This window comes from Embiotoca jacksoni, unplaced genomic scaffold, assembly GCF_022577435.1.
Source record: "Embiotoca jacksoni isolate LCO1_2020_lvr unplaced genomic scaffold, fEmbJac1.0.p SCAF_19, whole genome shotgun sequence".
NCBI lineage: Eukaryota > Metazoa > Chordata > Actinopteri > Embiotocidae > Embiotoca > Embiotoca jacksoni.
Window position 1 is genome coordinate 6,425,175 of NW_027185329.1, and position 24,643 is coordinate 6,449,817.

Consider the following 24,643-nt stretch of genomic DNA (forward strand, 5'->3'; position numbering starts at 1 on the left):
ATGTATTTAAGGCCTGCGGGTTCTTCTGTCTGGGTAGGCGTAAAATTAGGAAATGAGTGGCTTTAATAACAGGGACTCTTGTTGTCTTTGCTAAGAGCATGACCTTTAAAGAACCTCTCCCCTAATTATGACCTCATTTACAACCAGCTAAAGTCCCAGGATAATTCTATGGCAGCCATTAGGGCAGGTTTGATGGCCATGACGGGTATTGTGTTTCATGATTGCAGGCAATACCATTTAAGGCTGTGCTGAATCCCCTTTGTCCTGGTGCTCCCTCATTGTGTGAGCAATTTCACCTTTAGCTCAGCAGTTGTTATCCGTTTGCCTGAATGCACTGCTCTATCCTGTCTGGTAGTTCTCTCTTCACTTAAGTTAATGTCAGGTAGACCTTAGTCATTGTAAAATACAGCAAATACGCGCACTCTCTTTCATTTCAGGCAATTGCAAATGACAGTTTAGGTTTGTGTGCCTTACTCAGTATTGTGAGTCAATGTCTGTGACTCCACCAAAGTGTTACCCAAGGTGAGGAGTTTCCCCCTCTCACCAACATATACTTCATTGCAATTACTCTGTCTCTAGTTCTGCAAAGCTTCAAAAGACCACCACGTGATGATGACCACATGAGCCATTACCCGTTCTCTGATTATAGTGGTCATGTTTGTTTAATTAAAGTATGAGCGTCACACTGAAAGGGTCATCTCTGAATTTTACAAGCTCAGGTGTAAGATATTCGTCAGTAGTGACTCACTCAGAGTGGCATGTCTGTACGTGTGGGGGTTGTTGGCATACAAAAGGCCATTACGCAACGATCCCAAAGCTGTGTCTGTCATTTAGACCACTCAGTGCCGCCTTTGATGCAGCAACTCCTCTTTGTTTTGTTCTACAAAACTTATCACCACCACATGTCAAGCCAGGGTTTTGGCCAAGATTAATTTTGACCAGAAATCTAATACTTTAAATTCACTAGCTAGGACCCCACCTCGGCTGGGGGCGAACCTTCATTGATTGGGGGAGATTAATCCAGGGTGAGAGTTTCGCGGTTTGGGGGAAGGCTTAGTCGAGGATCCACTGCGGCTCCCGGGCCTTGCAGATCCCCGAGATGTCCATGTGGGACGGAAGGATAAAGGCTATGCAACACGATAACCATAAGTGAAACAGTTTAACAAGAGGGAGGGAGGGTGGGATGCAGAAAACGTGAACAGGCCGAGGTCTAGAGTGGGTGGATATTTATAGGAGTGTGGCCGGAAGTGGGGGAGTGGTTGAGGCGTGGTCCTGCTCCTGAAATTCAGCTAAACCTTTATCTCCAATAATAAATATTTGTTCATAAAGACTAATTTTTTCTCCCACTGAATTTTAGGCAATACCTGATATTAAAGGTAAAACTAAAGGAAAGTAAACATGAGCAAATTTGGCACGAGCAGCTTTTAATGAATCCTGGATCCAGATTGTCACTCAGGGCCAACTACACTTTTTCAATCGTTGCTTTTTAACTTTGGAAAAGGCCCCCCTCACTTTGTCAACTTCACTACCAGTATTCAAATTGCAATATAAAACAACATTTGTTCTAATTGGCAATTCCAGATTAGGCCCAATTGTTTTTACTATTAATTTCTGCTCAGCTATATATCCCTGTGTGTTGTTGTAATTTATTAAAACTTTGTTTTTAACACTTCATTTTTTCTTTAATTGTTTCAAGTCTATCTGATCGGTCTTAATTGTGCCTGTTATGTAGCACTTTGATCAACTTATGTTGGGTGTAAATCAGCTATATAAATAAACTGGCTTGACTTGAATGAATTACTGACCCATTACCAGACATATGACCCAAGACATGGGCATACACATTTGTAAAACGGTTTGTCTTTTTTTTTTTTTGTAACAGACCTCCAGTGAAGGAAGACACTCAGTCCGTATCTCAGGTCTCAGCAATATCGATTTCCGAGCTGGATTTTCCAGGAAACCCACCATGGACTTCAAAAAGACCTCCAGTAGGCCAGTTCAAGGTAAATGAGGTCAAACTCTCCAAATTGTACAAAAAAAGGACACAATGTTTGTTTTGTTTTGTTTCACTTGGTGTATTTGTAATATCATCTTCGCAGGTAATCCCACACACATCCTTCTGAACACCACTGGACTTTCTCCTCCTGCGCGGGCTGACAGGCTCGAGCTCCTCTCAATCACGGGCGAGGTGATGAAAACTCTGCCAATCCGGTACTACCCTGAGCGCCAGCCGTATAGCCTCTGGAACATCACTGAGTTCGTTCCACCCAACGAGGCCTTCTTCCTGAGGGTGACAGGATACGATCGGGATGGTTTCCTGTTCCAGAGAGTCTCCAGTGTTTCCTTCTCCAGCATTATACCTTGTGAGTGATGTACATTGTCAACCACATTCAGATGAAGAAGGGAGCAATTGCTTATTAATTTACTCATTAAACTGCTTCAATGTGTGACTTTTATTTGCTGTTTTACAATGTGTCCCTGTTAGATGCCCCTAAGGTGCTGATGCCAGCCACAACTCATGGTTACTACCTCCAGAGAGGGGCTGTCAGATGCCAGGTGGAGAGCTTGATCCCCTTCACTCTGCGCTTCAGCAGGGATGGAAGACGACTTGGGATGGACCAACTCTTCAGGTTAGCAGGACTGTGGAGGAGTGGGTGCTTCAGTTCAGGGACTTATTTTTCCATAAAAGTTAAAGTCCAAAAATGGTCAAGAAGTACGGAGCAGCTGTAAAAATATGCCAAGTCCATATTATGTACTAGCTTGAGTTAATCAGTTTAAAGTCAAGATTAGTAAATTTTTAGGACTGTATGTGACTTGGGATATACTTTAAAGATGTTGACAAATCATTTCACAAATGCATGGCCAGTTAGTATTTGTTAATGGGTTGCTGTATTACGACAGTACCAGGTTTTAGAAGAAAAATGTGCATGTGCAAATGTCCTACGCAGATGCATGTGGTTTTATTGGACCGATAAACACACAAACTTGACGATGTGTTGATAGTCTGTTCAGTCATTCCGTGCTAAGAAACCAGACCAAGCACCCCTCTTCTATATTACATGCAAATCTGTTAACACCTCTAAAGAGATACTGTAACGCTCCAGCAGGTGAAATGTGAAACAACATGGATCGTAAATAAGTTGGCCGAGGTAAAACTGCTGTATTATATTTCTATCTCAGCATGTGACGAAATCTGATTGGATTTTTGCCCGATTAAGGAATGAGATTGCAGCAGACTGAATTAGTCTTTCTCCTTCTCCTTCCCTGTGACTCTTTTCATTCTAGTGAGTCGGATAGTGCATCATGGGTAATACCTGAGGTGACTCTGAAGGACGAGGGCCACTACGAGTGCATTGCCATCAGCAGTGCCGGGACAGGACGAGCTCGCACCTTTCTCGATGTATCAGGTAAGCAGACATCCCAAAACTGTCACGTTGACAGTTCTACCGGCCTATTTAGACATTCATTTGGATAACCAGAGTTGCAGACTATGTGACAAGTGATGTATTAAGACGTTGTTATATGTCAGAAAGACACAAAGCTACACAAACAGCAGTCTTGTCAGTGGGCTGTAGGACTATAGTTTGTTAATTAATAGTCCGTAGTGAGCTACTCTCCATCACTGCATTTAATGAGCCAGGGCTGTTAGACAGGAATGCTTACGGGCTGGCAAGCATTAGACTGTCAACAAGTGTAATTGACGTGTGATGGATCTACAGGCAGGGCAGTGAGCAATTTAAAGTATGACTATATTTAATGTGCTGTATCATGTTTGCAAAATAACACTTAAAGGATGCATAGAGACAAATAGACAAAATGCCATGAGTGAAACAGTGCAGCAAATGAAGTTTATGTCATGCTTAGAAGGTTCACACACACACACACACACACACACACTACTTATAGACATATGGTTGGAAACCAAGTGGCAGCCAGTGTGGGTTGAATTTTATAGGGTTTGACGTCTCTTGGTGTCGATCCCATGCAGAGACACTGTACAATGGCAGAATGAATGTAACGTGATGGAACATTTGACCCCGTCTTACAGCATGATGTTGTAATCCATGCTTCACAGCGATTGTGTCAGGGGGTCTATGGTATGGTTTTTATGCCTACGGCGTAAAATGAGAACACATAAAGCTGTAAATAAGTCCCAGGCTGCACACCAGTAAAGACCAGTACAGGAATAGTTTATGTGAATATACGGTGCCTCAGGTGAATAGTTTTATTAAAACAAAGGGCTTGAATACAGATACTCACTGGTGTATAGTCTGAAAGCATAACAATTTATAATCTCACACAGAAATTAATTTCCCAGGTAATAAATTAACTTGGATGATGACTTTGTTATCATGATGATGTCAAAGATTTATGTAAAATCTGAGGGATCATATAATGATTTATAGCTTTAGTCACACCACTGGGCAAAAGAAAACATTTAATTTTTCCTATTTCAAAATCCTCTGTAGTGCATTTTCTTTTTCAGTCAGAACCATTTCCGTTTTGTGACACCACATGAGTCTAAATACCATCGGCCTTTTTGTCCAGTCCTTACGCTCCAAAAAACTCTCTGCTTCGTGGAATTCACTGGAGCTTCATCAACATGATGAATGCCAAGTGGCAGGAAGTAAGGTGGAGAAAAAGAGAGTGAAAGGGATTTCAAAGACATTTTGTGAATCACAAGAAGGAAATAAGGAGCCAGGGAAAGATCTCAATAATATGAGTGTAACTCATTACTGTAGCTCACCTGCTGTGTTTACAGTCCAAAGGTGCAGTGGTGCCTTGGTTAGTACAACTGTTACTGTTTTGACAGCTCTAAAATTAGGTGAACTTAATCCCCCTCCTCAACCAAACGTCCAACCTTTGTTAGTGGGCCAGTTATAGTCTCAACAAGATGACAAGCCACTGCAGTTTATACACACAGAAACACACATAATACCTAATCAGCTGCCAAATTTATGTCATCCTAATCCCAAGGAGCTATGCTGATATCCCCATCATCCTCCCTTTATCAGAGCCAAAGCCTCTGCTGCTTCTTCTCTCCCTCATCTTCCTTTTCTTTTCCATTCCTCTTTCCCCTCCTTAGCTCTGGTTCAGATGGCACACTGTCAATCATTTTCAAGGTTCAAGGAGTGTTTTCGGCATTGTGACAGGAGGAAATACAGACATAGAGGAAGAGAGAGAGAAACAAGATTTTAGGTTAAAAAAAAAAATAACTACAGCATGCTGCTTCTTATGTAAGTGTCAGCAAAAAAGTAAACACTTGCTCTGATTTCTTTAGTTTTTTTTTGTGATAACTTTCTGACAGATGCCAACAACGTTCACTCATCTGTCACCCCACAGAGCCGCCTCCAGCCATCACAGTCGAGGGTAACGTAACGGTCTCCCCCGGCTCCCGTGCTGTCCTCACCTGCCACGTTGTTAGCACTGTCAACTTCAACCTCACCTGGCTGAGAGGAGGCCACGATGCCCGCCTGGACCCGCGGGTTAACGTCCTAACCAACCTTTCAGTGCAGGTCTCCGATGTGACCCCAGATCACGCGGGCTGGTACGAGTGCACGGCTATAAATGAAGGAGGGGTGACTGCAGAGCGAATCTACCTCACTGTGCAAGGTGAGGAGTGTGTGATTGTAACTTCATGTGTTTAATATGAGTGTGGAGTATAAGCTCCGATGTGTGTGAGAGGTGGCATTGGGCCTCCAGAACCAGAGGCTACTAAGCTGTAGCTGAACACGTATTTTGTTTAAGCGAGTTTGATTTTGTTGATGGTGTGTGCTGTATGTTCTTGCATGAGTGTGTGACTTTTTCTTTGGTATGTGTATCTGTTTCTTCTGTGTGATTTAAACTGTGGCTGAAACAAGACTCTTGGCAAACACAACCACATTTCCAAACACACGATTGTCTTCCAAGTGCCCCTGCCCCTTTTCTCTTCCCATTGCTCCCTATAATTCACTCTCATGCTTTATGAGACGTGTGACAATTATTTACGCTGGACTCTCAGGCAGCACTGAAGGAGAGTTTTCCGTCGCTGGACAGCTCTTATAGTCCTATCTCTTACACTTCACTGACACTGACTCAGGAACACTCTGTTGTACGGATGAAAGAGTATCACTAGCTATCTGGCTTGCTCAACGGAGCAGAGCCTAGGAAGTGGTGGTGCATTACAGTATTAGCAGATGATATCAGCCAGAACGGGTTAAGGAGAATTCAGGAGGTATAAAGAAGCAAAGATCTTTGTTTCACATAATCCAATCTGTCCTGAAGAACATCCTTTATTTACGTAACTACACAAGCATCAGCCCCAGAAGAAGTTAATTCAAATTCCATATGCTGCTTACTGTAGCCTAAATTCCTCCCTGTGTGCGTCTCTCTAGGTCTTGAAGATTTTAATAAAAAAAAACAATTTCTCCACTTCATCACTTGACCTGGCATTTTTTTATGAAATAACATTGAAAAGTTTCTTGTGATCTTACCTCTGAGAAAACTGTTGTCTCTTCAAGGTAAACCTCGGTGACGCACTTGAAAAGTTAAACATTTAACACCAGTCCTGCAGACATGTTTTGAAGAGAACTCTGTCATTTGGCTTGTCTCGCTGAGTGATAAGTTGTTGAGCTGACCTTTAAACATGTTCCCTGATTTACCTGATCAATGTTTTTGTATCTCCTCAAATGTATGTTTTTGTACAATGCTCTCACAACTTTCTTTGTTATTCTTTTTTTTTTTGCAACTGTTTCTTACTGCGCCTTTGGTTCTTTTTTTGTTTTGTTTCGCCTCTTCTCTTTTTCAGTCTAAAACAGCTGTTAGCGAGCCCTGGGGATTTCCTAATTACCCCCTGGTCAGTCTCATTCTAGTGATTAGTCTGGCTTTGAAGTAGGTCAAGTCTGCTGATATCTTACAACACAGTGGAACTGAGAGCATTGTCACACTAAATTTAGAAATGCATTTATCTCCACCAATTACTTTTTAAAAATGGCAAAAAAAATCAGCCAATACTGGTAATGTCATTAAGCTGTATTTATGTGGATTTTGTCAGCCAACTTTAAAATCATTTAAAAAGGATTTTATTGAAATCTCACCACAGCAGTGTAGCAGTGTGTGATTCAGCATTTATAACTGCTATAATTTTATTTTCTGCTTTTTAATTTGTTGGAGAACAGAAATAGAGAAATTTGTCGAAAAGAGAAAATTAACTGAGTTCAGGAAGGGACATAAAGGAGGTTTTGCCAGCTTAGCTTCAGGAATTTAGATTGATATCAAAATATGATGAAAAAGCAGAGATTTATAGCTGTTTTGTAACATTTTATTATTTTTAAAAAACCATAAAAACACTGAATGCAAATTATTTTCATACATGAACAGCGATGAAAGAAATCAGTCAGCCTTATCTGGATGTAATCTGAGAATGAAATGGAGAGAAGATGAGGGGTAGAGAAATTAGAAGGTATGTTGAGATAAGAGGAAGATGCAATGTGAGAGGGACTGAAGGCTGATGAGTGAAGGAAGGAAAAAAAAAGGAAAGATGGAGCAGGTGACGAAGTAAGTGCTAAAGATAAGCGTCTCCCTGACATTAAAGCTGCTGCTGAGTCAGAATAGAAGAATGCATCTCTTAGAGACCTCCTTGTTTCTAAACTCAGAGGTGTCTCTGCCCCCCTCAGGGCAGGGTGAACTTGCGAGAAAGAGAAGCAATTGAGGAGAGAGCCTGGTTTAGTTGTAAACACAGAGAAAGGGGCTTGTGTTGTGTAAGCCGCACTGCACAGCCTCGGGTGCCACAACATTTAGGATCCATAAAATTAAAAGCTGAGGCATTTCAATTTGTTTTTAGGTTTTGATAAATCAGAAGTATTGACAGTATTTATAGGCAGCATCTGGGAAATGTGCTGTATATCTTTCAAAATGTGGCGTCTCCGACGATTGAAGTTGACTGAGCAGTACAAAATTCCACACATTCCTTCACACCTACTGTACTTGTGTGTGTCTTGAACTTTTTGAACTTGTAACTACTGGAGCTCGATCACCCCGGCACATTCCACCAGTTCACCTAAAGAGACTTTCATACAGTAGTTTATAGAGGGCACACAAGGAAGGACAAGTTCCCTTAGTGTCCTGCCTCTGGCCAAAGGAAAAACTAAATCCATCAATAAATTCCTCTCTGGCATCACAGATGGACCCTAATTGTGAATGTGTTGTTTCTGAAGAGTCTCTCTATTGAGAAGCCTCTCACGTTGATTTTTCTACAAGTTGGAAAGGTCAGAGATGCTTGAGACGTTTCTAGCTGTTGGAATAAAATCGAGAAAACACACCCTTTAAAAAGACGAGTTACACATCATGAATCAGTTGGAAAATCTCTCCGGATTCAACAGCTTCTCGGGGTCTGGATTCAATGTTCCTTCCTGTTTTACCAATAAAGAGGACATGAGGGTGAAAGATATGCTGTGAAACATGATTAGCTGTCGTAACAGCCATCAATCTTCCTGCTACAGTGACAGTACAAGTTTATGCACTGTTACATCTTGTGACCGAACCTAAATTAATTTAGGGTTATTGGAGAACATTCACCTTAGGTGTGTTTGAATGATGTATTTGTGTCAAGAGAGTTTCCTGATCTGTCTCAAAGCCCAAAGCTTCATGTAACTTGGGTAATTAATCTTTTTCTGAGTCCAATCTCTAGTGAAATAAGTGAATTAATTACATGTTGACTGATTTGGTGGATAATCAGCAGATTTATTGTTACTGTAATGACTCCTGTTCTCCTCTAGAGATGCCCAGGGTGTCAGTGGAGCCGCGGAATCAGACCTTCATGACTGGAGATGATGTAAGCATCAGGTGCTCGGCCAGCGGCTACCCTCCGCCCCGCCTGGTCTGGACCCACAACGGCATGTTTATCATGGGATCCAGCAGGTGAATTTATCTCTTTTTACAAGGACCAATTTGATCACTTCTCTTTGTATTAATTCTACAATTCAGACTTTTTACAGGTTGGAAATTTTTAGCATAGAGTAATGGCCTCTTCAGCTGATAGCATGTGCTATCTTGTGATATATAGTACCTAAAGCCTCATGTTTTCAGACTGTGAATATTCTGATGTTTGTTTTTTAGTCTCTCTCCAATCTCTCCGGTCGCCCTCAAATTTTCACTTTTTTTTATCTACATAAGTTCCACAAAAATACAGAATTGTTTATCTTTGTGTATCTTTGTGTATTTTGTGTTCAGACACAGGATGACTCCTGATGGCTCTTTGGTTTTAAGAAACATGGAGAAAAAGTTTGGAGGAGTGTATGGCTGCCTGGCCAGCAACCAGGCTGGGACAGACACAATGATCTCCATCCTCATGTACATCGGTGAGTTCAACACTCACACAGCTCACACACAGACAGTGGAAATAAACTGAACATTTACTTTTAAAGCAATATTTTAGGTGCCTAAAACAGGTAGTGCATTAACATTTGCTTTGTTTTTCTAACTTTCAACAACTCTCCTCTGCTAGAATTTCCCGTGGTGACAGTGGCATTACGTGAGATTCTCATTGCCATTGGAGACACCACTGTGATGGCCTGTTCAGCATCTGGAGTCCCTCAGGCTGAGATCTTGTGGTACAAAGGTAACACCATTGAAGCTCACAAAAAGCCTTTAAGGTTCAACACTGTTTTAGAAAACAAAGAAAGAATGAATGGCAGTTCACAAACCAACAGATGTACTCACGGTGGGTTGACATTTGGGTTGAACACAATCAATCTGAATAATAAAAAAAAAAAAGTATTGCCTTGAAAGTAGATTTGAGTAGATTTTAGGTTTTCCCATCATTTGTTGGCACAGCACACCTGACCAAACTCCATTGTTGTATTTGCTCTAATTACAAGGTGATGTCCAGCTGCATTCGTCATCCCTCATGGAGGTGGACACATTGGGAGGGACACTAACCATCAGGGAAACCCAGAACGTTGACGCTGGAGATTACACCTGTGTAGCTGTCAACACAGCCGGCACCTCATCAGGAAAGATCTCTCTCGATGTCGGAGGTGAGAGTAGCCCCAAGTTTAGTTATCTTTGTGAAAACATTACTTGTTTTTTGTGTTTCAAGGTTGCAGAAGGCTGTTTTTGCAGTTTGATAATCATCAGTCCCACCAGCATGTCCTGAGACTTTGCTTCTGTCTTTGCTTTTGTTCTGGACCATACAACCTGTTTTAAGTGACGGGTTGCTTATATTTTACCATCCAGTCTAGCAGTAGACACTTATCTATAGGGTTAGAATAGGGACAAAACAGAGTATACAGTGTTAGATTTTCAGAAAGAGTGACAAAACATCCTCTTGAGATTTGAGCCCAGAGTTGTTAAACAGAAGCTCACTGAGAAGTACAGTGGGATTTCACCTCCCCTGTAGCAGCCTCTGGTAGTGACATTATCCCCTCAGTGAACTCATGCGTAGCTGTGAAATCTAGTTCTGGGCCAGATGTATAAACGATACAAGCACATGTTCCCTGAAGAAGGTGTCGTTGGAATATTTGTACCTTCACACATCCTTTACACCATGCACACACTTTAGGTCGATGAACTGACCATGATATATCTTTATGGCAAAGAGAAAGATGGAAGAAAGGAATACATCTTGACAACACTTTATCTGAAGGCTTAAAATATCAAGGAATTTATCATCTCCGAACCTGACCCCTCTAGCGCCACCCAAGTTCACTCGAGAGCCGTCAGATGTGGCGGTGGACATCAGCCTCAACGTGACCCTAACGTGTCATGCCCAAGGTTACCCAGAGCCTCAGGTCAGCTGGCGGAGAGAGGACGGCGTCCCACTTTTCAACAGGCCCCGTCTACATGGCACTATCTCAAAGAGCAAAGGAGAGCTACAGATTATTAGTAAGTTTATCAGTTAGATATTTTTAAATGTATTAAACACATAAATAGGCTTGGTTTACACCTTATTGTCCTTGTTTCTGACAGACTTATGGGTGGAGGACGAGGCGGTGTATATCTGCGAGGCCCAAAACCACTTTGGCAGGATCCAAACCCAGGCCAGTGTCACTGTGACGGGATTGGGTAAGAACAGCATACGGAAAGTCTTGTTTCTCTGACTGCATGCTTTTGTAACGTAGTAAAGTAACTATTTTAACTGTCAAATAAAAGCTGGTTTTGATTACGCAGGCATTATCATTTGCAGTAAGTTTATTGTAGGTATACTGAAATGTAGCAGAACAAAAGAAGTGCTTGGATCGCCTTGTCTCCTCTAAAATACTTTTTCACTTTAAAGACAAAACCACATGAATCATTGTCAAATGCCCAATGCTTTTTCTAAGACAACATACATTACCCTTGAGTGTTTACACCTGTCTGTATATTTGTGTGTGTGTGTGTGTGTGTGTGTGTGGAGGGGGGGGTTGAACACGTGCCATGTTAACCGCTATTTCTGTCTCACTGTTTCTGGACGGTGGAAACACACTGAGCTCTTGTATGTGGGCCAAAGGTTAGAGAGCAGAGACCCACCCAGATGACATGTATTACTGCTCCACTGCTCCACTTCCCTCAGAGGATACACACACCCAGTGCAGAGGCACATGCACAGTATTGTAGTGCGTGTGTGTGTGTGTGTGTGTGTGTGTGTGTGTGTGTGTATATGTACCCAGGTCAGTCATGGTGGTCGTTAAATTCTCTTCGTCGACACCCTGTTGTCTTTCACAGTCTTGACAGATGACACACCACTGTCTGTGTGGTGAACACCCCGAACCATTGAGACAAAAGTGCTGTTATAAGTCTTTAAGTGTGTGTTTATGTATGTTATGTGAGGGAAGAAAAAGAGTGTCCATAGGTTAAGCAGCTGTAGAAAATGTATAGAGTTTACACTGTGTTGTTAGTGTTAGCTCTCCCTATCCATCATACTGTGCACACGCAAACACTTGAGCTTTCTTTGAATTTGCTGGTGATAAAGACCATTTTTCCAATAATTTATTATTTTTGTCCAAAGATATTTAAGTATATGAAAACAATATTTTTTTTAAGGATGAGCTATAATTTGTTGTTTAATTTATGTGTGCTTTAAGAGACACAAAAGCACTTCACTTGTGTCTATATGCTTTTAGTTTCCATGCAAAGAGGCTGTTTTCAACAACCTGTAGATCTCAGCAGTATCAAATGGCAGCAGATGGAGGAGTTTCTGTATGCTGATATGAATCTGCTTAATAATTTTTTAATACTTTCTTTTCCTCCTCTCAGTTTCACCTGTCATTGCAATGAGTCCGGCTGTGCTCAGTGTGATTGAGGACCAGCAAGTGACTCTTCCCTGCGTGCTGCTGGCTGGGAATCCACTGCCTGAAAGGCAGTGGCTGCACAACTATGGCCTGGTGAGAACAGAGTGGAAATTTATAGTTTTTTTTTTATATGTCTGACATGCTCTTTTTTTTTTTTTTCTTTCTTTTTAAAAAAATCTGTGTTAAATAACCAGGATTTCACTCAGAGCTGTTTCACCTATAACCTGTTAGGTGACCTCAGACCAATATGTGACAGTGAGGAGGGATGGCAGTCTACATATTGAGCGAGTTCGGCTGGATGATGCGGGTGACTACACCTGCTTGGCTGAGAACGTTGTTGGAGCCACCAACCATACAACCGCTGTCAACGTTTACGGTAGTATTCACCAGCACACAGATGTGCACATGTTCCAAAAATGTGAAGAAAAACTCGGGTATTTAGTCCGTGATTTTTCATTTCCAAGAAGATGCTGCATGCCTCCAAGTGCTGATCTTTTCTGTAGACTCCTTGGGTCGTAACAAAACAAAAACAAAACAGATTGTTAAGGAGGGAAAAGAAGAGAAAAAACGAGAAGAGAACAACAAGGGGAATATCTGTTCTGAATACTGTATGATCTGCAAGCTACAGTCTTTCTCCAGATGTTCTTGAGACACACAACAAATTACTCGTGGCACAATTGCAGAGAAAACTGTAGACCCACAGTAAAAAAAATGCCTAAACATTTTTTGTCTGTATGCACACAAAAAAACAGACTTAACCGTGCCATACTTTGTTCTTGTGTTAACAGTTATTCCTACTATTCAGTATGGCCCTCAAGTCTTCAGCACAGTTGAAGGAACACCCCTCTCTCTACCCTGCCGTGCTAGGGGAGTACCAGCTCCCAACATCACCTGGACCAAGGTCAGTATCCACATTGTTTCTTCTTTTATAAAGTCCAGTGAGAAGCTCTGTACTCTCTTGGTGTTGTCATTAAAGGAGACTGCCCTCCTCAAAACGATCCCATTGGTCTTTTGTGCAAGCAGCTTATTACGATCTACAGTTACGTTCTTCAGTTAAGCGACCTCCAGCTGTGGTATAAATAACAACAATCTGGTGTCCTCCAAAAGTTAAGCAGTTCAGATGACATCTATATATTGAAACATTTTCTTTGGCAGTAGGCAGTAGGTTGTAGGTGGATGGGTCGATAAAACAGTTGATTTGGTTGCAGTAGACTGGAGGTCGCAGTGTGCGTGTGTTTACTGTTGCCATGATGACTTTTAGGAAGTTGTAAATTTACCGCATGACGCTACTAAGTACAGTAGTTTTTGTGAAGAAACCAAACCGGGGGAAATCATTTAGGAAAAAACTCCTGTGGGTCATATTTGAGGGTTGAAACAAACGACCTACATATATGGTCATATGGGTTAAAGGAGTCATTGCAGATAACTTACTTTCCTTAATTGCAACCAGAAATTATGAAATGAAATGCAGGTCTGTGATATAACAGCTATGGTTGTTGTGGCTGCATCGCATTTTGACCAAATCTCACCTAATGAGACTACACATGCTGTATCAGGATAGCTCTATTGCCAAAATAAGATATTACATTCCACCCCAGAGTTATTTTTCCTCTGATAAATCATAGATGAAAGCTGTTATGCAGCTCATTTGCAGTATTTGTAGAAATGCAGCGTGTTGTGCAGTTTTGATGAATTCCACTTGAAAGTATTTCAGCTGTGGATGCATCATTTCCAACTACAAGGCAGCAGGTTTGTGTCAAACGTCAGGATTGCTATATATGTTTAGCACAGTGCTTACACCATTGACGGGCTCTAACATACCAATAGCACTTGAATGGAAAATGCCTGTGTGTCTGTGTGAGGATAAATGTGTGTGCCTGACGTGTTGCACCATGAAATCACCTCTGCGCAAAGTAATGAGCACAGGTAGTGTGTTCCTCCTTTAAATATAAATATACATAGCACTTGTGTGTGTTTAGTGTGAACTATAAGCCAGTGCATGTGTGTAGAGAGTCCCTCCCTCTTTTCCGTCTCTTACACTAGTTTCTCTGAGTTGTAAAAGCCGCGCTATTAAAGTGAACAGGGCTGCAGGGACACATGAAACTAGAACCTGCTAAGTCCAGCACCAGCTGTTAAAATGTGATTCCTTCTGATTCCTTTGCTGTTCTCTATAACATCAATCAAGTTAAGTCAGGTTAGACACGTAGAGCTAAAAGGACAGTCCAGATATGACAGAATCCTGACGCTCAGACATCATGTTTGCTCTGTGTTTTGGTTCATTTGATTGTGTAACTATTCACATTTTATTCACAGCCTCTTTATTTTAAAGCAGGGGAGAGAATCAAATCATAAATTTAAGCACGTTGTGGGCTAAACCACACATCTCTCTCTTAGACTAACTCAATGAAATAAACTCTGGGCCTTGCCCTTTTCCTGCTGTTATTTGTTTTGTAGGGTGGGGAGCTGCTGAACTTGGGTGGTCCAGCCTTCTCCTTGGATTCTGACGGCAGCCTCCTCATCACTTCCCCTTCTGGAAATGAGACAGGAGAGTTCATCTGCACAGCTACCAATGCTGCCGGCTATGCCTCCAGGAAGGTCCAGCTCACCGTCTATGGTAAACCCGATCAACAGCTAATGACTAGAGGAAGTCTGTTTGAATATAAAGGAGCTAAATGCAGCATTTAGCTAAATACACATTACCGCCTCTATCAGCTGGCACCCCACTTTTCAACTGCTCCAATTGCCAACAACGTTGGTGTGTTTAAAAAAGATAAACGTCAGATGTATCCTAAAGCAGCTTGTATTGTAAACGTTTTTTTACACAGAACCATCTGGGAAGTGATCCTTGAAAACTTTTCTGCAAAAGGGCAGGCACTTTGAAAAACATACTTTTCAGGTGATTGATGAACCATCTTTCTTTACCCGCTATCATGGGCTAATCAGTCAGATCATATTCAAATGCGCAGTTGCCTTTATATGGCCTGGCTCTGGCATGTATGGACACCCTGTTTGCATTAACATTCACCCAGCCACTCTGAACGGCAGACCAATCAGCGACCGGTGTCGGTGGACAAATGTGATGGTATTGAAATTGAGTGTTTTTTTTTGTCTAAATGTAGTTGCAGCAGTAGTGGTGTTTCGTCTGGTTTCTCCACATACCAATTGGATAAAGCTCCTCCAATAGTTTTAAAGTTAACCCAAAGTCTTCGCCCAGCAGGATGCAATGAGTGCAAATGATTTCCTGTGGAGCGTATCCAGACCAATATATTTGCACAGTGAGTTTGGGCCTGGGAACACCAGGCTACACCCATAGCTGCATGTTGGATGCTGGTTGGTCTGAACCACTGCTGTTTGTGACAAAAACACATAACTTGAAGTCTGACAAGATGGATTGTGTGGTCTAATATATCTCATGATCCCACGAATCAAGCGACCTAGCAAGATTATTTTTCATCACATTTCACAGCAATTTATTCTGCTTGAAAATCCATCCATCTATCTCTATGACAACCAGCTTCAATGGTTAATTGTTGCAGTGTAATGGACAACACCTTGTGTGAGTTTGTTCTTTTGGAGTATATGTTGGAATTTGTTCATCATCTCGCATCTCAAAACAAATTAATATGATGTAATGGCAGATGGCAAGAAGGTTGGATGAGTACATGGAATCAATTAAACCTGTCTGTGTTTGCTTGCCCAGTCCGACCTCGGTCCAATGTTGGTGGAACCGGAGGCTCAGCAGAGCCAATGAGGATGTCAGTGATTGAGGGTGACGATGCTGTTTTGCCATGTGAGGTCCACAGTGTCCCACCTCCCTCCATCAGCTGGGCCAAAGAGAGGCAGCTCATCTCTCCTTTCTCTCCCAGGTAAAACACACACTGTACACACACTGTACACACACACACACACGCATGCACGCACGCACGCACGCACACACTCACACACACAAACACACAAACACACAATACTGAGATCCAACAAGCTCTTGTACACCGCCTGGATACAGTATTCCGCCATTTACACTAAAATCCAATCACATATATTTTCATATACAAACAAAACCACCTCGCTGCTTTAAAATACACCCCTATGAATACATTTTACCCCATGTAAATAAAATATGGTTTGGAAACATATCTTGGCTGTAACCTCAAAGCAAGAGTGAGATTTGTAGCTCTAAGAGAACCTTTATGCTGTCTACATCACAGTACTTTGTCTCTGTCCTCCATTCATGACCTCAGGGTAAAGTTTGTGGTTTTTTGAGATGAGTGAGTAATCATTCTTCTCCCTATGATCTGTTGTACTTACTGTGCTCCTGCCACTGCAGCTGTAATTATGTTTGATGGTGGATCAGTAAGAATTACTGGAGTATACGTTTACAGTAATAACTGAATAAGTCACAGAGTGGAAACAATTAGTGTGTGAGTGCTTCTTTCTGGTATATGGAGGCTTTGCCAGCAAGACTGTCAACCAGTCTCTCCCTTTTAATTTATGGCCGTTTGTTTTTGTGCATGTGAGGTAATGAGTTCTCGTTCTTTCCAGGCATACACAGCTTCCTTCTGGGTCTATGAAGATCTTGGAGACCAGAGTGTCAGACAGTGGACTTTATGTGTGTGTTGCTTCCAATATTGCTGGTAACCTGACACAATCCATTGAGCTGAGTATTTTGGGTAAGTTTAAAAGAACACAATGTGTGTCTGTGTTAAATTCAATGTACTATTAAATTGATAAAACATGCAATCATCTCGATCAACTTAGATGACTGATATGAAGTTTGGAGAGTACATTTTTTACATTCCAGACAGTCAAACCAGTACTTTAATACTCTATTACGTAAATAAAAGGTGCAGCTCAGACATCCTGGGATTACATAGTTCTCAGCAGCATACACTCTATAGAAGCTTCCCAGTTTAAATTCCTGTTTGACAAATAACACCCTGGTCCAAATGAGGGATGAAAAAGGCTCAGTAACTCTTGTCCTCTGCCCTCTGTCCTGCAGTCCCCCCCAGTATTCAGCCTGGCCCTAGGGTAATGAAGGTACAGGTGGGTCACCCTGTAGAGCTGCCCTGCGTGGTGAGAGGAGTCCCAGAGCCGACACTCACCTGGACTAAGGATGATAAAAGGTACCCGGTGTCACCTGATGGCAGCCTGGCTTTCAAAAATGTGGGACTGGATGATGAAGGAACCTACACCTGCACAGCCACCAACACTGCAGGCAGAGACGAGGCTCGAGTTCAGCTTCGAGTTCAAGGTACGTTTTAGACTTCTAATGTGTTCATTACATTTATGTGTGTTAAAATGTTCATGAGTTGTATGTAATAATCAATCTGTTTGACTGCTCATTTGTGTTTGAAAGAAAAGGATCAAATAATAAACAGCAGCCTTCTTTGGCTTCCTTGTCACAGCAGTTTTAGAAAGAAACTCAGATTTTGAGGAAACAGGTTCCTGTGGGGTTTTTTTTAAATAGTATTTTGGCATTTTTTGCTTTTATTTGATTGTGATAGTAAAGACAGACAGGAAATGTGCGAAAAGTAGTCAAATGCTGTGAAGTGAAGGTTTAGGGACTCAGCTTCTCCTGTCAGGCTTTCCAACTGAGCTTGAGTGCTAGGCCACAGGGAGTCCATTACCTGGTAAGACGGCTCACGAGAGAATTTTCTCCCATTTGGTATGCGAAATAACCGCTCGGCTATCAGGTCGCCAGGAGTGAATTTAAATAATAAAAAACTAATACTGTATGGATGAAGCACCAATCATTTAAACATGCAAAAGCAACTGATACAATACAGAACCGTTTTTTAAGAGATGCGTTCAACGTGTTCACAAGTGTATTTTATTGTGTGTATTATCATTGATTTTGTGTGTTTGCATCCTTTCAGTGGCCCCTGTTGTTGAGGTACTGGAGCCCCCCTTCAACAGTCCTCTGCAGGAGAGAGTTGCAAACCAGCGTATCGCCTTCCCCTGCCCTGCCAAAGGTACTGGACTATTTCCTACCTTTCAGTTTTATGAAAAAGTAACCGATCGTATCCTTACTTCATTTTATTGCAATTTGATCAAATGTGACATTTAGTAAGAGTGAGTACAATGCTAATGTTCTGCCATCTGTGCACATGTACAATTCAGCTTTTTGTTATTACTGATGGTTTGGGTTTTCTTGACTTGTGTCTCTGTCTACGTCTGTACTTCAGGTCTTCCTAAGCCAGTGATTCGTTGGCTTCGTAATGGCCAGGAGCTGACGGGTAATGAGCCCGGTGTGTCCATCCTGGAGGACGGTACACTGCTGATTCTGGCCTCTATCTCACCGCTGGACAATGGAGAGTATGTCTGTGCTGCTGTCAATGACGCTGGATCCACTGAGAGAAAGTACCAGCTCAAAGTCAATGGTGATTGACCTGTTCATTAAGTAGTTTGCTGACACATAAGTGAACCTCTAGTAAAACATTACTCTTCTTCATTAAATAGTATATTCATGACCTTTGAAACCCCCACAGTGCCCCCAGATTTCCGTGACAGAGAAACGCCTGGCAACCTGTCAGTGGTCCTGAGCCAGCCCACCAGCTTGATGTGTGACGTCACAGGAAGCCCGACCCCTGTCATCACCTGGTACAAGGACGGGTCTCTTGTAGGTGAAATTTCACTGAACATGCTGTTAATACATATTTATATTACATTTTTAGCTTTAGCTTACTTAAAAACGTTTTTAAAAGATGAATACAATGCCATGCAGCCTTATAATCTGCATAACCTGCACTTAAGCTGTGGTCTAGTGAATCCTCTAATCTGACTTTTTGTTTTTTTCATGCAGGAAAGTAATGAGAAATCATACTGTCCTTCAATAATGAATGCACTCATAAAGACTTTATGGGCTCTGATCACAGGGTGCGCTGTCCAAGAGAGCCGACTTTAAACCGGTGTGGATCCTGTGTGTGCAACAAAGACCATCCAGACCAGCCTCAGTTACAGCATCAAATGATAGAATAATTATGATAAATTGATGCAAGAACAGAGTATTAGCACACAATTTGCTGTAACATCCCAGTTGGTTGCCTGCTCTCCATTCCCCTTGCTGCCTTATTCATTTTTCCTGCCAGGCACAGAGGGGAAAGTCGCAGCGTGTACTTTAATCTACTAATTATGAGTAATCCAAAATTAGATGTTCTGCTCTCTGAATGCTTTTGGCCCTGAGGAACAATTTAATGCTTTTTGTGTTTTGTACACTTCGTAAATTATATTTCTTAGCTGAGTAAATCTTGGTCTCTGTAGGCCACAGTTGTTTTTCAATTTTCCTGCAATCCTCTTATCACCATGTCTTACAGACAGACAGCATTTTCTAAACTTTTCTAAATAGCCTTGCTTTTGGGTTTGACTTATTTATTTACGTTGATCGACAGGTAGTTGCTGGTAGCAGTGTCCAGATTCTCGATATGGGAAGAACCCTGAGACTACTGAAGACAGAAACAGCAGATGCAGGCAGCTACAGCTGTAAAGCCATCAACATCGCAGGCAGCACAGAAAAAGACTTCTTCTTGGATGTACTGGGTGAGTAAAGACAGGGCGCAGGTTTGTAACCGCAACACAGAGACTAATGCACGCTTTTATATCCAGTAGGCCAGACTATTGTAATGCTCTTTGATCTGATCTATCAACAAATGTATAAATTAGTTACAGTAGATTTAGAGCACAAATTCTGACCATGACCAAATGGAGAGAACACTTTACAGAAAAGATGTATAAATGTCTGAGTGTTCATATTATTTTATTGCCACAATTTTATCATTTATTTTAATTATATTATTGTTTTCAAAATGCCCAATTCTCTCGTTTTGTTTTCAGTTATTATTTTCTACTTACACCATCTAGTTTGAGTTATTTTTCAATTAATACACATTTTCAAAAGCTTTTGCATGTGCATCTATCTCAAATGGTTTTAACAGTTTACATTTGAAGTATCCTATAATCAGCTGGTTAGACACATGTAAAATACACTGAATTGCACTAAAGGTGCTTTTCAAATGAAATTTGATTTGTGGCTTGATATATGGCAACTCTAATCAATGAAGTGAAAGATAAGTGTGCCAATTTGGGAACATGTTAAATGTGTTTGTATTGTAATTCTCAATGGGATGTCTAATATTGTGATTCTCTCCCTCTGTGCCACAGTCCCCCCTACGATTGCAGAGTCAGATTCTCCTCGAGATGTTTCAGCGGTTCTAAAACAACTCGTCACTTTGGAGTGCAAGGTGCAAGGAATGCCCTTTCCCACAATCCAGTGGTACAAAGACAGGAAGTGAGTGGTCTCTGAAACTGAAGAAATAAAATGGAAATACTGTATTCCTTTCCTACTTCTCACTTTTATTCCTTTCTAGGCTGGTGTTTCTTGGTGATCCCAATCTGGAGGTCACCAACAGGGGTCAGGTTCTGAGGATAAAAAGTGCCCGTCTTGGAGACCAGGCCCGCTACCAGTGTAGTGTCACGAATACTGCTGGAAAACAGTCCAAGGACTTCAACCTTAGTGTCTATGGTGAGTGTGTATTTTGGCAAATCCTAAGCAGTCAAGTTACTGCAAGCGAGACCTCCTCTTTTCTGTAGGTATACGAGTACCCTGGCCAAATACAGGTGAATTAAAATTACAGCTGCCAGATGTTTTTACTTTACTGTTGTTTTAGTGCCCCCCTCCATCAAAGGAGGTAACTCAACTACAGAGGTGACAGCACTGCTGGACACGGTGGTAACACTGGAGTGTGAAGCACGAGGGGTGCCGCTTCCCACCATCACCTGGTACAGAAAAGGAGAGGCCCTCCTGTCCAACAGACAGGCTCAGTACGTAGAGCGAGGCCACTACCTAAAGATCCCTCGGGCGCAGGCGTCTGATGCCGGTCAGTACACCTGCAAGGTGACCAGTGTGGCCGGGAGCGCTGAGAAGAGCTATGAGCTGGACGTCTACTGTAAGAGCCTGACATCTAACATTTGATATGTTTACACGAGCTTTTGTGTTTAATGTTCTGTGTCAGCTTGAAACAAAAACAAGAAACTCATCTTAACCGTGTGATTTAGAAAATCTGGAGCACACTTTGACACTAAATCGTAGGAAATGAAAAAATCTTGATACTTAGTCCCCCATTGTGTCTGTGTTGGCATCCCCACTAATGTCTGTTGTTAAACTCCGAAGCTTATTATTGTTTTAATCCGAGCTTCAAAGCATTTGGGTTCACTCACAAATCATGAAGACTTTTGTAGCAGTCAGGAATAATTCCAAGCAGCTGTGGATGTTTGGCAAACACTTTAATAGAGAAATACCTGGATCCTTGAAGAGGACAAAACACAGTTGGATATAAATAAGATGTTGGTTAATCAGAAAAGTCCACAAATCTTGAACTGTTTTGTTCTGTTCTTTTTTAAAAAAAATTTTATGGCTCTCTTCCCCCAGTGCCTCCTACCATTACAGGGGGGGATGATGGGCTCACTGAGAGGAAAGTAGTCCTCAGTAAACCTCTGATCCTGGATTGTGAGGCGGGGGGACACCCTCCACCCTCCCTCACCTGGCTGAAGGATGGAGTGCCCGTGCGTGACGGGGAAAGTGTCCGTGTGCTGGAGCAGGGGAGGAAAATAGAAATCCTCTCAGCCACTGTCTCAGACTCGGGACGTTACATCTGCGTGGCGACGAGCATCGCTGGGGAGAAGGAGGTCAAATACGACGTCAAAGTTTTAGGTATAGAAACACACAAAATACGGATATAGTTCGGTTTACCCATTTACTGAGCTGACCATAATTTGCAGAACGCATACACACAGTCACGTTTCCTTGTTTTATTGTTGCACTGATATCACTGTTAGAAACATCCAAACAAAATTTGACGGGAAAGCAAGCTTTCTTTGTTCAAGCCTTTTTGTTCTTTCTTTGCAGGACCTTGTTAGGGTCTTTGTTAACCTTGTTAGTTGTTTTGGACTCAAAAAGAATATAACCATCAGTCCAGCATTTAGATTATCACCATTGCTCACAATGACATCAAGTTTAAAGGTAATCAAAGCCAGACATTTGTTTCAGCCAAGTAAAAACACATCGGAGAGAAAAGGAACTATCTTTAAGTACTCTCATTTAGTGTAACGGTGCTTTCTTCTGGGCATGAAACATGCAGAATTGTCAGACTTCGTCTTCATTTGAACAGTACTGCTTCAAACACGTTGTACACAGGAAGCATATTTGATTGTCTAACAAACTCAGCAGTCATGTTTCATCTGTCTGTGAAAAGTCTGACAGCTGGAAAAACAGTGTGCCATTGTCAGCAGGATTCAAACCCGCCGTGGGAGACCCCAATGGATTTCTAGTCCATCACCTTAACCACTCGGCCACAACAACTCATTTATCATGGACTGGTGCTGGGTTTTTTTTCTTCCGGAGCTGCTGCTATCTGCAGCATGTTTGCATTCCACATGGGAAACAAACACATGCCGCAGCGCTGTAGCTTTACATATCCAGTTTCACAGAGGCTCCTCTCAGAGGATTTTGCCATGACACCGTTTAGTCAATCCAGTACTTTGTAATATGACTTCAACTTTTCAGAGATATTTTTTTTTTACTCCTAGTTCCTCCTTTCATTGATGGGGCTGACGATGTGACAGACAGCACTGTTATAATCAACAGCCCTCTGGAGCTAGAGTGTCACGCCACTGGAACACCGGCACCTGTCATCACGTAAGACCTCCGTCTAATGCATCCACATAAACAAATATAAACAAACGTGTGTGTGTGCACACACAAAGTCACAGTGTTACATTTTCCTTTCCAGGTGGTATAAGGATGGAAAGCCAGTCAGACAGGGTGAAGGGTTGCGAGTTGCAGCCAGCGGGCGACGTCTGGTTGTTTCCCGCGCTCAGGTTTCTGACACAGCTCGTTTTCAGTGTGTGGCCACTAACGAGGCAGGAGACCATGAGAGGGACTTCAATGTGGTTGTCCAAGGTAAAAATAATCGAAATGCTCGGAAGCAAAATCAATCAATCAATAGTTTTGGACGTGCTCTAAATGTAATTTGCTGTATGTTAGTGCAAGCTGCAGCAAAGCTCCCTCTTTGGGTACATATCTATCTCTGTCTTTTTGTAATTTCCTTTTTTTTTTTCCTCATTTGTAGTTGTGAAGTGTTTTTACCTTTTGCACCTCTCCAGTTCCTCCATCCATCCGTACCACCGGGCCTGCTGAACGTTCAGTGGTTCTCCACAAGCCCACCAGTCTGGAGTGCATCTCCAGTGGCATCCCCCTTCCCAGTATCACCTGGCTGAAAGATGGCCGACCTGTTGACACAACAAAGGAACACATTAAGGTCGGTTCCCCAATAGACTGACTTTTAATTTATTAATAAGTTGACATGTCACTGAAGTATGCACATCTTCTTTTATGCTCCCATTTAAACAAGCAAAGTAATTACCAGTCTGAATTCTTTGTGTCTTCGGTGTGTCTGTTCTCTTATTTACCACAGCTGGATTCAGCAGGCAGAACATTAAAGATCACAGAGGCAAGGCTGGAGGATTCTGGGAGATACACCTGCCTGGCCACTAACGCAGCTGGTGAAGCTCAGCAGCACATACGACTCAGTGTCCATGGTAACTTACAGATATACAAAGCCTTTTCCGTGCATGTTTTTGTGTCCCTTGTCTCCCTCATCTCCTGGTTTCTGTCATGCATTCTCCTTCTCTTTTCCCTCTATTATCAAGAGACTGGGTGGAGACGTGAGAATATCTTCTAAGAAATTGTTGTTCCTGTGTGTAATACTGTGTGTGTCCCTCAGAGCCTCCCAGCATCCTCTACTCTGGAGAGATCATCAATCAGACCATCCTGTCAGGCTTTCCCACTGAGCTTGAGTGCAAGGCCACAGGGAGTCCATTACCTGGTAAGACGGCTCACAAACTTCCTCCCCAGCCCTGCTGCGATCATTCATAGCCTGCCGGGCATAGTTTCCTCTGACCGTTGAGTTTTCCTTATCTGTAACCATTAAAGGAAGAGCAGAAAATTGATCTCAGATGACTCCCTACAGGCAGCTTCTCTTTCTTTCCACTCCCTGTCTTTGTAGTTACATGATCTGTGCAGTGTACAAGTTCAGTACAGATAAGCTATTTTAGTGACAAAAACACATGTTGTTTTTTGCTGTCTTTTTAATTTTCTTTACATGGATTAATAAAGGCTAATTAGATGGAAAAAATAATTTTGATTTCTGTGTCTTTGTGCCATTATATTTACTAAATCAGACAGTATGTATGTAGAAGAAAAAGTTGTCCAGGCAAATACTTCTAAAAAGGTTACAGATGTGAGCGTCTCAGATCCCTGTTGTGTATCAAAGACAAAGAGTAAATATTATTGCTTATTTCAGAAGAACTAAACTAGAACTTAGGAATGGTGGGTTTACTCT

The 24,643-nt window shown here is 41.9% G+C and overlaps 1 protein-coding gene and 1 non-coding gene across 2 annotated transcripts in view; one reads left to right on the forward strand and one right to left on the reverse strand.

The window, feature by feature from the left end:
* hmcn1 (hemicentin 1) overlaps positions 1–24,643 on the forward strand; it is a 79,488-nt gene that overhangs the window by 25,248 nt on the left and 29,597 nt on the right. Inside the window, exons 7-37 of the mRNA XM_069153204.1 lie at positions 1,883–2,003; positions 2,100–2,363; positions 2,486–2,630; positions 3,286–3,407; positions 5,344–5,613; positions 8,757–8,898; positions 9,211–9,338; positions 9,485–9,598; positions 9,858–10,016; positions 10,672–10,863; positions 10,948–11,043; positions 12,214–12,341; positions 12,480–12,624; positions 13,037–13,149; positions 14,703–14,862; positions 15,949–16,114; positions 16,791–16,918; positions 17,248–17,499; positions 18,125–18,220; positions 18,434–18,628; positions 18,737–18,867; positions 19,637–19,784; positions 20,406–20,532; positions 20,612–20,766; positions 20,912–21,190; positions 21,673–21,954; positions 22,830–22,938; positions 23,033–23,202; positions 23,406–23,560; positions 23,717–23,840; positions 24,026–24,127. Coding sequence (XP_069009305.1) covers positions 1,883–2,003; positions 2,100–2,363; positions 2,486–2,630; positions 3,286–3,407; positions 5,344–5,613; positions 8,757–8,898; positions 9,211–9,338; positions 9,485–9,598; positions 9,858–10,016; positions 10,672–10,863; positions 10,948–11,043; positions 12,214–12,341; positions 12,480–12,624; positions 13,037–13,149; positions 14,703–14,862; positions 15,949–16,114; positions 16,791–16,918; positions 17,248–17,499; positions 18,125–18,220; positions 18,434–18,628; positions 18,737–18,867; positions 19,637–19,784; positions 20,406–20,532; positions 20,612–20,766; positions 20,912–21,190; positions 21,673–21,954; positions 22,830–22,938; positions 23,033–23,202; positions 23,406–23,560; positions 23,717–23,840; positions 24,026–24,127 — 4,918 coding nt within the window. The remainder of the gene's footprint in view (positions 1–1,882; positions 2,004–2,099; positions 2,364–2,485; positions 2,631–3,285; positions 3,408–5,343; positions 5,614–8,756; positions 8,899–9,210; positions 9,339–9,484; positions 9,599–9,857; positions 10,017–10,671; positions 10,864–10,947; positions 11,044–12,213; positions 12,342–12,479; positions 12,625–13,036; positions 13,150–14,702; positions 14,863–15,948; positions 16,115–16,790; positions 16,919–17,247; positions 17,500–18,124; positions 18,221–18,433; positions 18,629–18,736; positions 18,868–19,636; positions 19,785–20,405; positions 20,533–20,611; positions 20,767–20,911; positions 21,191–21,672; positions 21,955–22,829; positions 22,939–23,032; positions 23,203–23,405; positions 23,561–23,716; positions 23,841–24,025; positions 24,128–24,643) is intronic.
* trnas-aga (transfer RNA serine (anticodon AGA)) lies at positions 22,521–22,602 on the reverse strand. The gene has a single exon. It is a non-coding gene; the product is annotated as a tRNA-Ser (tRNA).